At 52.5% G+C, this 11,389-nt stretch overlaps 1 protein-coding gene across 1 annotated transcript in view; it reads left to right on the top strand.

Moving 5' to 3' along the window:
* SHISA6 (shisa family member 6) overlaps window positions 1-11,389 on the top strand; it is a gene marked incomplete at its 5' end in the record, with an annotated part of 259,822 nt that continues 248,433 nt past the window's right edge. Inside the window, one exon of the mRNA XM_040244435.1 lies at window positions 1-491. Within this exon, the coding sequence (XP_040100369.1) occupies window positions 1-491 (491 nt within the window). The remainder of the gene's footprint in view (window positions 492-11,389) is intronic.

Genomic DNA, 11,389 nt, shown 5'->3' with positions numbered 1-11,389 from the left:
GGCGCCCTGGCCCGGGGCGGCCGCGAGCTGAACGGCACCGTCCGGGCGCCCGGCGGCCCGGAGGCGGGGAGCCGGCGGGGACAGCCAGCAGCGGCGGTGGCGGCGGCCAGCGCGGCCGTCACCTACGAGACGTGCTGGGGCTACTACGACGTGAGCGGCCAGTACGACAAGGAGTTCGAGTGCAACAACAGCGAGAGCGGCTACCTGTATTGCTGCGGCACCTGCTACTACCGCTTCTGCTGCAAGAAGCGCCACGAGAAGCTGGATCAGCGCCAGTGCACCAACTACCAGAGCCCGGTGTGGGTGCAGACGCCCAGCACCAAGGTGGTGTCGCCGGGGCCCGAGAACAAGTACGACCCGGAGAAGGACAAGACCAACTTCACCGTCTACATCACCTGCGGGGTGATCGCCTTCGTCATCGTGGCCGGCGTCTTCGCCAAGGTCTCCTACGACAAGGCCCACCGCCCGCCGCGGGAGATGAACATCCACAGGTGAGCGCGGCCGCCCGGGGTGAGTGGGGGGCCCCGCCCCTCCCCCCAGCCTCTGTCCCGGCGGCTCACCCCTCTTCTCAGGCTTCCCTGTCCTCTTGGCATCTCACCCACTGCCCTCCCCGGGCTGCCTCCACTCTCTTAAGTCAACTTCCCTCCCCTGCCTCTTTGACAGGCAATAAATCAGAGCCTTCGGCGCCCTCTGCTCCATTTCTTCAGAACCGGGAACGCACGCTTTGGTTGGTAGAGGCATTTACAGGGCCAAATATATATTGGTGGAATCCCCGAGTTTGAGTGTAAGAATTGTGCACCTTCCAATAATCCCGGGTGGGGTTCTAGGGTGCAGGTTTCATGGCAGGTGGGCACCTCGCTGCAGGCGCTTATTGCATTTGGTTTTCTGAATCAAGCCAGAGCAGTCATCTTGGATATAGGGAGCTGAACAGTGTTGGAACCTTACTGAAAAGAGTGTGGACTGAGTGTTCCCCGGTGTTTAGAGAGATGGGGCTGATAGGGAAAGGGAGCCTCCTGGGTAAGCAGGAATTCAAATCTGTGCATTCGGTATTGACCAAGGGCAGATGGTTTCTCTTCACTGCATCCTGCCGAGTAGGATGCTTATCTGCCCTGCTGAGACTGGAGGACTTGTTCTTTTAAGCCCCGTGGGCAGAACTCAGAGTGAATGCTGCTTGCTATGTTCAAGCCGGTGGGCATCTTTCACTGCTTACACCAGGGAGGCAGTGGGGGGCTGCCTCCTGCCAAAACTTATGTCAAGGGCTCAAGATATGTTTGTCCAGTGTTCCACCGTGATTGCCTCTCACCCTGCCACCCTAGCTTCTGGAGCACCCCTTGGGAGGTCCAAGCCGAGGGAATGGGGAAACCAGGCTCTCTTTACAACTCAGGGAACCATGCACCCAGGGGACACAAGCTCAGCTCTGATGAATGGCTGGACATGGTTCAGCAGAGTCTTTCAAGGAACAAACCCTGCCCTGGAACGTGCCTCCGTTTCTGGCACATGATGTGGCCACTGCCCTAGTCATGGAGACCACCCCCCAGACCGGCCCTCCTTCTGAGTTTGCCTGCAGGCTCCCACCCAGAGTCCTAGAGCTTCAGCTCATCTCTACACTCGGCTTGTTATCCTTTTAGCCTGAAAACCTTCTTCCCTCACTGCTGAGGACATTAATCACCTGTACCTTGATGAAGAGAGAGAAAGGCAGATAGAAATTTCTGGGCATCTCTCTTTTTTTTTTTTTTTTCCCCTGGATACTGAGGGTGTTGAGAAAAGATGATGCTCTGTGGCTGATTTTGAGTCAAAATCCACAAAGTATGAATACTTTAGTATTGACAAACTTGAGTGCTGGAACTGAGCTTCCAAAAGGAGGTGGGTTTATCGTCATCGCTCATTAATCCTGAAGCACCATTGCTCCATCCCACGGCCACCTTGCCTCTCAGGGAGTAAGTCAGTGGCTGGAGGGGAAATGATGGAGGAGTTGTGACAAGTAGTTTGTGGTCAGTCCTGGTTCTTAAAAGCAGAGGGCCGGGGGGCGGAGAGCAAAATAAGGGCAAGGCATTCTGTCCTTCGGGTTTCATCTGGCAAACAATCCTCTCTTGGCTCCCCTTCCTGAAGCAGGTGTGCGGGGTCCTTACTCCTCTGCTTCTCCCTCCTGGTTCCCAGGGCTGTCCACCTCCGCTTTCTTTGACTGGCCTCTCATCACCCCTTCCAGGCTGGCTGTGGTCTGCAGCTGGCTGATTCCCATGAAGCTTTCTTTGGGTTTCTCTTGTCCCCAGGCCGTTCTTGTCTGCACCCCTTGGGGAAACCTGTCCCTTGCCTTTTCCTCTACCTCTTACTGAGTTTATTCATCATCCTCTGAGAGGATGCAGGTGGCCTGAGGAGGCTGGTGCTGGCCTCTGTCCTGTGGGCTGTGACCTTGGAGGAAGACGTCCCCGCTGTCTCACCACACTGAATCCCCAGCCCACCCCAAACTAGGGTGACTAGTGTGTGTATGGGTGTGCAACTCAGTGTGATGCTGTGGGGGCCGTTTCTCTCTGAGCTTGGGGGAGAGAGGTAGCCATGGGAAGGGTGATGAGTTTCGGCCCTCAGACCATTATGTAAATGTGGGCTGCTTCTCCCTCAGATTCACCTCCTGATTTTATTCAGTTCACAGCACCTCTTCCAGCAGCTGCAGGCTCGCCTGATCAGTGCTTGGGAAGCCGTCGTGTTGATGCTTGTTAGGTAGGGGACAGAGCCCGTCTCTGTGTTTAAGGGGGTGGGGGAGGGGACAGAGCATGAGCGAGCCATCTAGGACACGCCCCGAGTGACCTTGGGCAGATCAGAGAAACTTATTTTTCAGTTCTGGACCACTTAGGCACATCGCAGCCCACCCCAACCTCTCCCTCGCCAGGTGTGGCAGGGTGAATTTGCACATTAGCAGGAGCTGCCCATTTACTCCTGGGTATGCCCGCATGGTACCACCACGCTCCCACTTTGCTTGGAGGCCGCTGCTTCCTGTCCCAGGGAGTTTGGGGTGCAGATTGTCTTGTTGGGCAGGGGAGAAAGAGATAAATATTCACACTGTAATGAGTCCTCCCTGGAGAAAGTGAGGGAGAAGAGATGTGTACTCCTCGGAGGTCCACGGAGGAGGTGGGACGTGGGCTCTGTTCCGTACTCCTTGAAATAGTACAGCAAAGGCATTTCCTTTTTGAGACGGCAAAGGTTATTTGACTTGTTCCAGCGTGTGAGCCTTTGTGAAGATGGTAGATGGGCAGACGGGCTGAGCGGGAGGGATGTTTGTGGGAGAGATAGAAGGGTCAAAAGACGGATGTGCTTCAAGATGGGCCGTCTGCCTCCTCGGGTGTCCAAGCCTGGCTGGCTCTCAGCCTGCCCTGTGCGCACCCCTCAGGGTGGGCTTCCTTCTCCCCTCTCTAGCCCCTGCAGGGAGGAACAGATTTAGTCTTTTTCAGAAGTGAATAGACCTTGCCATCTGTGTGAGCCATCCCCTTGCACCCCTCATCTGCAGGGAACCCACCAGCTCTCACACCGAAGCATGTGAGCACGGACTCTCAGCTGGACCCCAGGGCAGGGAGAGAGGTGGCCTTGGGGACCAGAGGTGGAGCCAGGCTCTGGTTCTGGAGAGCCTTGAACATCGGGCGCCTGCCTTTCCCACTTGGGACCCCACTTCCCACCAGGATCTCAGCCTCATCTGACCCTCCCTTTGCACCTGCCCAGGCTGAGACTCAAGCTGCCGGACCACAGGTCGTCCCCGCTGAGCTCAGCGTTCCCGAACAGCTTTGGCGACACTTCCCTGGGGGTGTCTGTTCAGTGAGGACCTGCCAAGGCCTCCAGGGGCAGAGGCTCTGCCCAGAACACGGCTTCAGAGAAGGGCTCCCTGTTGACATTCAGTTCTGAACCAGCTCGCTCACATTCCAACCGGTTCCTTCCTCCTCCTCACCCTGTGTTGATTCATTAGAGTCTTGGAGATGAGAATCATTCTGAGGGAGGAACAGTGTGGCTTTTTTTTTTTTTTTTTTTTTTAATGGCTAATGAGCAGATGGGTCAGGAAGCTTTTAGGATGCTGTAGGTGCAGTGGGTGAGGCCAGAGATGCTCGAGGTCCTCACTCTGGCTACCCAGGGATGAAGGATGGAGGAATTTAAGGTGCAGATGCGTGTGAAGAAGTGCTCAGGGCTATGGGAAGAAAAACCTGAGCTGATGTCATTAGGGAGAAGGAAGCGTATTTGTGACCCCAGGTAACCTAATCAAAATGGGCCTACATCTTGAGTTCTTCTGCTTATTTCTAGAAACATCAAGGGAACACTGTGTCCTACCTTTTCTTCCTACAGAAATTAATTACAAACCCGAAGAGCCCTGTTTTGTCCGCACAGGCCACGTAATTGCGGCAGCGGGACCACTCTGCCAGCTGATTTAGTGAGTTCTCTTCCCAGGTTCCTGCGCAATGAATTGTCAAATCACTTCAAACACTCCATTCTTTTGAAGCACTGTGGGCTCACTAGAATGACTTGATCTAAACCGAGAGTCAACTTGTATTTTGTTTTTATTTTTTTAAACTTCAAATATAGCAGTTTGAGGGAAAGGAAAAAAATGTATCTTGCCTTGGACTGAAGGTCTTAGCCTTGCATGTTTTCCATTTTCTTGGAGTTAAAAAAAAAAAAAAAACGCAGGGAGAGAGAGAGAAGTGAAATTGTGGAAGAATTTAAGAAGGCTTATGGGAGGAGGGGTCAGGGGAAGGATAGCAGGAAGACGGAAAGGAGCAAAAATAGGAAAGGGAGGAAGGTGACCAGGGGCCAGAGGTGGACTGAATTGCCCAGATCCCCAGGGCTTGGCTTCCTCCTGACCCCTGCAGCCATGTGCATGCGTGTTCAGTCAACAGATGAGCCTGCCCACCGGCTGTTGGCACGGAGCATTTCAAATCAAAAAATGTAAGCCTGTTACCTTTGACCCATGAGGCTAAGCAGAGGTCATTCTTTAAAAAAAGATACATACATATATATATATATATATATATCTCAATTCAGTTCAGTTGCTTAGTCGTATCCGACTCTTTGTGACCCCATGGACTGCAGCATGCCAGTCTTGGCTATGCCGGATTTTAGTTGCAGCATGTGGGATCTAGTTCTCTGAGCAAGGATCGAGCCTGGGCCCCCTGCATTAGGAGCTCAGAGTCTTAGCTACTGGACCGCCGTGGAAGTCCCTAGGCAGTTCCTTCTTGAGAGAGCGGGTTAGCCATGCAAAAATCCTGGCACTTGGGGAGTCCTCCTGGGAACGTTGTTTGCTGTCTTTCCGAGTGCTCCACCTCCACCTCAGCCGTGGAAGGTGTGCACTTCTGTCCCCTTTCCTGCCCACCCTCAGAGCACATTCATTTGGAGAAAACTTCTGCTGTGGTCCTAAGAGCTGACCCACAGTTTCTGGCTGCTAGGACACAGGAGGAGAAAGAGCCCAGTGCATTGTTTTCAGCCTGTTTTAATGAGAGATCAGAGTGAGCATGCAGTTGATTTCAGATCAACTGTGCAGGAAGCAGTGGTTAAGAGCTGACCAAGAGATGATCCCAGACGGACAGGCCCTGGGGTCTGGGAGAGAAGGGAACTACTCAAAAAGAAGCTTCCTCTTCCTTACTCCTCTGCCTGGTTCTCCATGGCCTGAAGGGGTGGTCACAAGGTATTCAGTTTGGCTCCTTCCCTAGAATCAGTGAGAATCCCCACCGAGTGGTGGAAGGAGCTCCCAGCCCCTGGCTGCTGGGTATCATCACTCGCCTTCTCTGCCATCCCCATCCCTCCACTCAAAGTCCCACAGAAGCTTATTTTTGAAATTAGGATGAATTCAAGTGCATTTTGTCTTACATCCCTTGACAATATATATCCCATGGAGCCACAGAGTTATGGTTTGAACTTCCTAGTGTAAAGACCATCTCAGATGGGTGATGGGGACAGGGAACTTTAATGGACTTGATGAGGGCCTGGGTTGCGTTCATTTCTGTGCACGTACTCAGTCACTCAGTCATGTCCAATTCTTCGTGACCCCATGGGCTGTAGCCCACCAGGCTTCTCTGTCCATGGAATTCTCCAGACAAGAATACTGGAGTGGGTTGCCATTTCCTTCTCCAGGGGATCTTGCCAACCCAGGGATCAAACTCGGGTCTTCAGTATCTCCTGCACGGGCAGGTGGATTCCTTTACCACTGAGCCCAAGTTTATGTTTGAAATACGTTTAAAACCCCGCCCCCTTTTCTCTATCTTAGGAAACACCTACCTTTTATTTCTCCCCAGGTCACACTTATGACTCCACACTGCCAGCAGCTTCATTTTCAGATGCTGCAGACAGGGACAAGGGCTTGGTGGGAAGGTTCATCGGTGCCCTCTCAGAAGATCTCAGTTCCTTGGCCTTGAGCAGGCTTATTTTTCACCCATTCAGGGCACATTGCTAACCTCATCTATCTATATATCTATATTTAAATTTCTGGAAATGAAACCAAAATGTTCTGAAAAGTCAGAGTAGTGCTTTATTTTGTCATCCATGGGCAGAACCATAGAGTTTTTATTGCAGTCTAGTCATTTAACTTAGCTCGCTAATTTTGTAAGCCACGAAGTGGGAGCCCAGGGAGGCCAGATGACAATGCCAAGGGTCCCCAGGGAGGGAATGAGTGACCTTGAACCAGAAGCCGTGGTGCTGGTGTCCTGGGCCACCAGGTCAAGCCTTGTCTTCTCACCCAGTGGAAAATCTCTTCTATTTTACTTTATGTACGTGTGTCTTAGTCATCATCAGATAACTTTCAGATATTTAGAGATGTGAGTGACGGCCTTCTCCCTCCTCCTACTTCCCTACATTTTTTTCTAGCCCTTTTCTCATTCATTTTTTCCGTCCACTAAAATGACCTCCATTCACTTCCTTGGTCCCTGGCAGTTTCTCCGAATTCCTTTGTAAAGGGCAGTACCCTGCTCTGAAGTTATTATTATGATCCTTTAATAAGAGCTGAGTAATGCAGACCATTTGAAGAAGGAAAATACAGCACAAGCCAAAGAGTTGTGAACCAGAGTAATGGGTCGTGGGTAAAACTATGGGCAGAAATCTGTAATTAAACACACGGGCTGTGAGTGCCTTCTGTCTCTCCCAGCAATGGGTGGGGATGCTGGAACCCACCAGGCAGATGCACGTTTCAGTTTTTTTCCAGGGACCAGAGCGCCCCTGATAGCTCAGTTGGTAAAGAATTCTCCTGCAATGCAGGGGACCCCGGGTTGATTCCTGGGTCAGGAAGACCTGCTGGAGAAGGGATAGGCTACCCACTCCAGTATTCTTGGGCTTTCCCTGTGGTTCAGCTGGCAAAGAATCTGCCTGCAGTGCGGGAGACCTGGGTTCTATCCCTGGGTTGGGAAGATCTTCTGGAGAAGGGAATAGCAACCCACTCCAGTATTCTGGCCTGGAGAATTCCATGGACTGTGTAGCCCATGGGGTCGCACAGAGTCAGACACGACTGATTGACTTTCACTTTCAGAGTGCCCCCAGACATCCCTTGGCCCCCAAAGTGGGTGATTTCAGGCCTGTCCTCCAGGACGGCTCTGTGACCCACGGAAACACCTTCACTGCTGCCCATCTTGCTCTTTCTCAGCTCTGGGCCGAGACACCCCAGGGCCAGGGTGCATATAAATTGAGGGGACCAAAGAAGCTTCGAGGAGGATGACTGATGAAACTGGAAACTTGGGCTCCATCATTCTGTTGAAATTCACCTCTGTGGCTTGCAGTTTGGAGTTTTTGCCCGCAACATGCCCATGTCCTCCTGGGAAAGAAGCAGGATGTGCCTGTCCTTGTGTGTCATCCTTCTCGGTGGTCACCTTGGGAAGCCACCTGCTGGTTCTTCCCTAGAAATTTTCACCACGGTTCCTCTCTTGGAAGTGCTTTCGGAGCCCATGTGTGTTGTTTTGACTTTTCATCATGCTAGCATATTTTTATCCTCCTAGGGTAGATGGTTATAAGTATCGATGTCGTGGGGCTGAGGCTGATGAATGAAAAGAGGTGTTTGGCTGGTTACTGATCAGAAAGGAGGGAGACCCGCTTACCCAGGGGCCGTGTCAGCTGCCTCCAAAGGCAGGTGCCCAGAGGAGGCACCCCAGTACTGAATGCATTCGAGTCCTCTGCTCGTGATGACCGCTAGGAAAGGGGCCCTCCCTACATGGAAGGGTGATTACTGCCCTTAAGAAAACAGCTTTGTGTTCTCCCAATGTGTCTCAGCAGACAGCAGAGGAGCTGGGAGAGGGGAAAAAAGGGGGTTCAATGTGCAGCAAAGGGCTCAAATAACCAGAAAAGATTAAAAATGGTCTCACATTTCTGCATGAGATAGTAGACAGGTAGCCCAACTTTCCTAGTTTAATTCTGAGGGTAAAGGGACCCAATTTCTTTGGGATGCATGTGGCCAGGCATGGGAGTCAGAGCCGGGTGCCTGCCATGCTCTGACTTCCCTCCCCTCCATCAGAAATGCCAGCACCTCTGCAGTTTGGCACTCAGATGAGGTCACCGCTTGGGCTACACAGCCACTGATGAAGCAGAAGTGTTTGCAAGCACAGAAAGATGGGGTTTCCGGTGAGCATTGCTGGGAGAGTCCTCGTGTGATAACTGTGCCTCCCCAGACCCCCAAAAGTATATTCATTCCACGGGGTTGATCACAGAAATGGAGCCAGGATGGGGCAGGCTGAGTTCAAGGGCAGGTGACAAGGAGCCAGCAGGTGTAGCATTTGTGGCCAAGTCTTGTCCCTCTTTGGTGCTGGGGAGGCAGTGGGCTGCGCTGCTGTGGGTGGGGCAGGGTGCCTTCTTCTCAGTCGGGAGCCAGTGGGTGCTGAGGGGCTGGGGCAAAGCCTTTGCTCCCACCAGCCCCACACGGTCACTCTGGAGCACTCTGGGAGGGGTCAGTTCTGCTCTGCGGCTGGCCGTCCCCCTCCCTCTGCTCAGGCGTCCAGAAGTATCTCCCTGGAGCTTCTGATGCATGACCCCATCACCCGTCACTCCAGAAAGCCAGTGTTGAGGACATGAGAGCTCAGTTAGGCGAGGACTCAAGGTCGTTTGGATGAAGCAGGGGTTGCAGGGGATGGGGAAATAGTCAGAAGAGCACCCCTCCTCCAGGACTTCCCTCTGTACCTGCATCCTGTGTGAGCTCACTGCATCCTTCTACCACCCTGAGTCTGGAGCCTGTTTAACAGATGACAGAATCAACTCAGAGAGGCTTAGTAACTTGCCCAAGATCACACAGCTAGTCCATAGCTGGCCACTGTCTCCTTTGTGGGCCAGCAGGTCACCTGGCTCTCACCTTCCTGAAAATAAATAAGTCAGTGATGCTTAGACTACTTGAGAAAGCAAAGAAATCGTCCCCTGTTGTTACTCACTCAGCTGTGTCCAATTCTTTGTAACCCCATGGTCAGCAGCACGCCAGGCTCCCCTGTCCTTCACTATCTCAGAGTTTGCTCAAACTCATGTCCATTGAGTTGATGATGCCATCCAACCATCTTATCCTCTGTCGCCGCCTTCTCTTCTTGCCCTCAGTCTTTCCCAGCATCAGGGTCTTGTCCCCTGAGATGTGTCATTTCTGTAAGGGACCGGAGAATGAATGACCTAAGGACCAGGGTACCTCGAATCAGGGCTGGTGGCCTCACTTGCATTGCATGCAGGCATAAGGCGCCTGAGGCAGTGAAAAGGGCTTCTCTTCGAGAATGGATTATGCTGGTGGAGGATTGTGAAGACAATACCAAGAAAAGGTAAAAAGTAAAAACACACAAAAACACACTGGTTTTAATTGGGGAAAAAAAAAAAGACGGTAAAACAACTTCTTCCTTAAACCTTTGCAATATTGAAAGGACGCCCCCAGAGCAATTCTGCAGGAGTCCTGGCTCCTGCGAGAAAAGAAGCGATTTGAGGGGTGAGAGGATGGACCTCGTGCCATTCCCAGTTTTAATTACAAAGACGTATGGCTCACAAACAGCTCCATTTATCACAGCTCCCCACTCTGCCCCATTTATAACATCAAGCACAGCACTCGCCAGACCCAGAATCCCGGCCAGCTCACCCTGCCTCCCCGCTCTACTTCTGCTCTTTCTCGTCTTGATGTTCTGCGCCCTGCGTTCTCATTCCTCAGTCTTCACTGGAGTTTCTCTGCTTCTCCAGGCCTCAAGCCCTCTGTCCTGAAAAGCCCATGAAAAGGAAAGAGCCCTGGGTTTTGCTCTCTAGCTTCAGCCATCTTGACCGCTGGTGGTGGTCACAGTCACGGTCACAACCATGGTGGTGGTCCCTGGCAGAGCTCACATTCCCGGGTGCTTAACCCTCCGATCAAGGCAGGTGTGGGAGTGTGGAGGTTTCTGGGCACTGTTTGCAGCCCCCACCCTGGTCAGAGGGGCAGGAGAACCCTGGACCCTCTTGCCCTGGAGCCACTGTCGCCGCCTCGGGACCCGTGGAAGCTGTCCAGTCGGACTCTGGGTGGCCACGCACTTGGCCCCGTTCCCCAGCATTTGGGAGGGGAGTCACAGCTTTCTGCAGGCTTCACAAACACTCTCATTCTTCCTTGCTTTTTTGGCATTTGGTCTCGTGTACTGTTCCCATTAGCTCCGACATTAAAGTCTCATTACTTAGGACATCTGTCCTCTGGACAGAGTCACCATTCCCTCAGCCAAATATCCTCTTCTGGGAAGGAGGCTTCCCACCCAGACAGTCAACACTTCCTTCTTCCTTCCATCCTGCTGGTCCAGCGAAAGGGATTTGACCCCTGGAAGTAGGTGCCAGAGTGAGAAGGAGGGGAATATGTCCAGAACCCATCCACCCCCCTGCCACCCCGGACTCTGAGGTAGGGAGGGAGCCAAACCCCATACTAGCAAAGAAGATGTCTCCAGGAGAGCTTTGCTCCCTCAGTCCTCTGATCAGCCTTGGATCCTGTCGGTAGGGACTCTGGCCTCGGTCACCCCCATGTCTGGGCAACTGAAGGTGGCCTATGTTAACCAGCCCACGTGCTGAAGCTGCTCCAGAACTTTTGGAAGAATCTGGACTCCTGCCTCCCTCTTGGACCTTCTCTGCCTTTTTATTGTATCCTGAGAAATCTGCCTGAACATTCCCAGGAATGCTGTCCCATCGGCTCGGAAGGCTCTTCAGGCTAAGGGAACTCACTCAGCTCTTCTGTTCTCAGATCCTCGACAGCCAGCTTCTTACCCACCTCTGTGCCAGAGCCCCCTCCCCCACCCCGAGCATCTGTGAAGAGAACCCCGCTTTCAGCAGAGGATCTGCTGCTTTTCCGTCTTTTAAGTCACATCATTAAAATGTTGCTTCTTGTTCCTTTCGGTGTCTGTCTCCATCTGTCCTTCTTTTGATTCCTCCTCTGTTGAGAGTTCTTTTATTTCTTTCCTCACTTCCTCTAGTCCTCCTTCTTAAA

The sequence above is a fragment of the Oryx dammah genome, unplaced genomic scaffold, assembly GCF_014754425.2.
Source record: "Oryx dammah isolate SB20612 unplaced genomic scaffold, SCBI_Odam_1.1 HiC_scaffold_8, whole genome shotgun sequence".
Lineage (NCBI taxonomy): Eukaryota > Metazoa > Chordata > Mammalia > Artiodactyla > Bovidae > Oryx > Oryx dammah.
The sequence above is the reverse complement of the archived record's forward strand: the minus strand, read 5'-3'. Positions and strand labels throughout refer to the sequence as shown.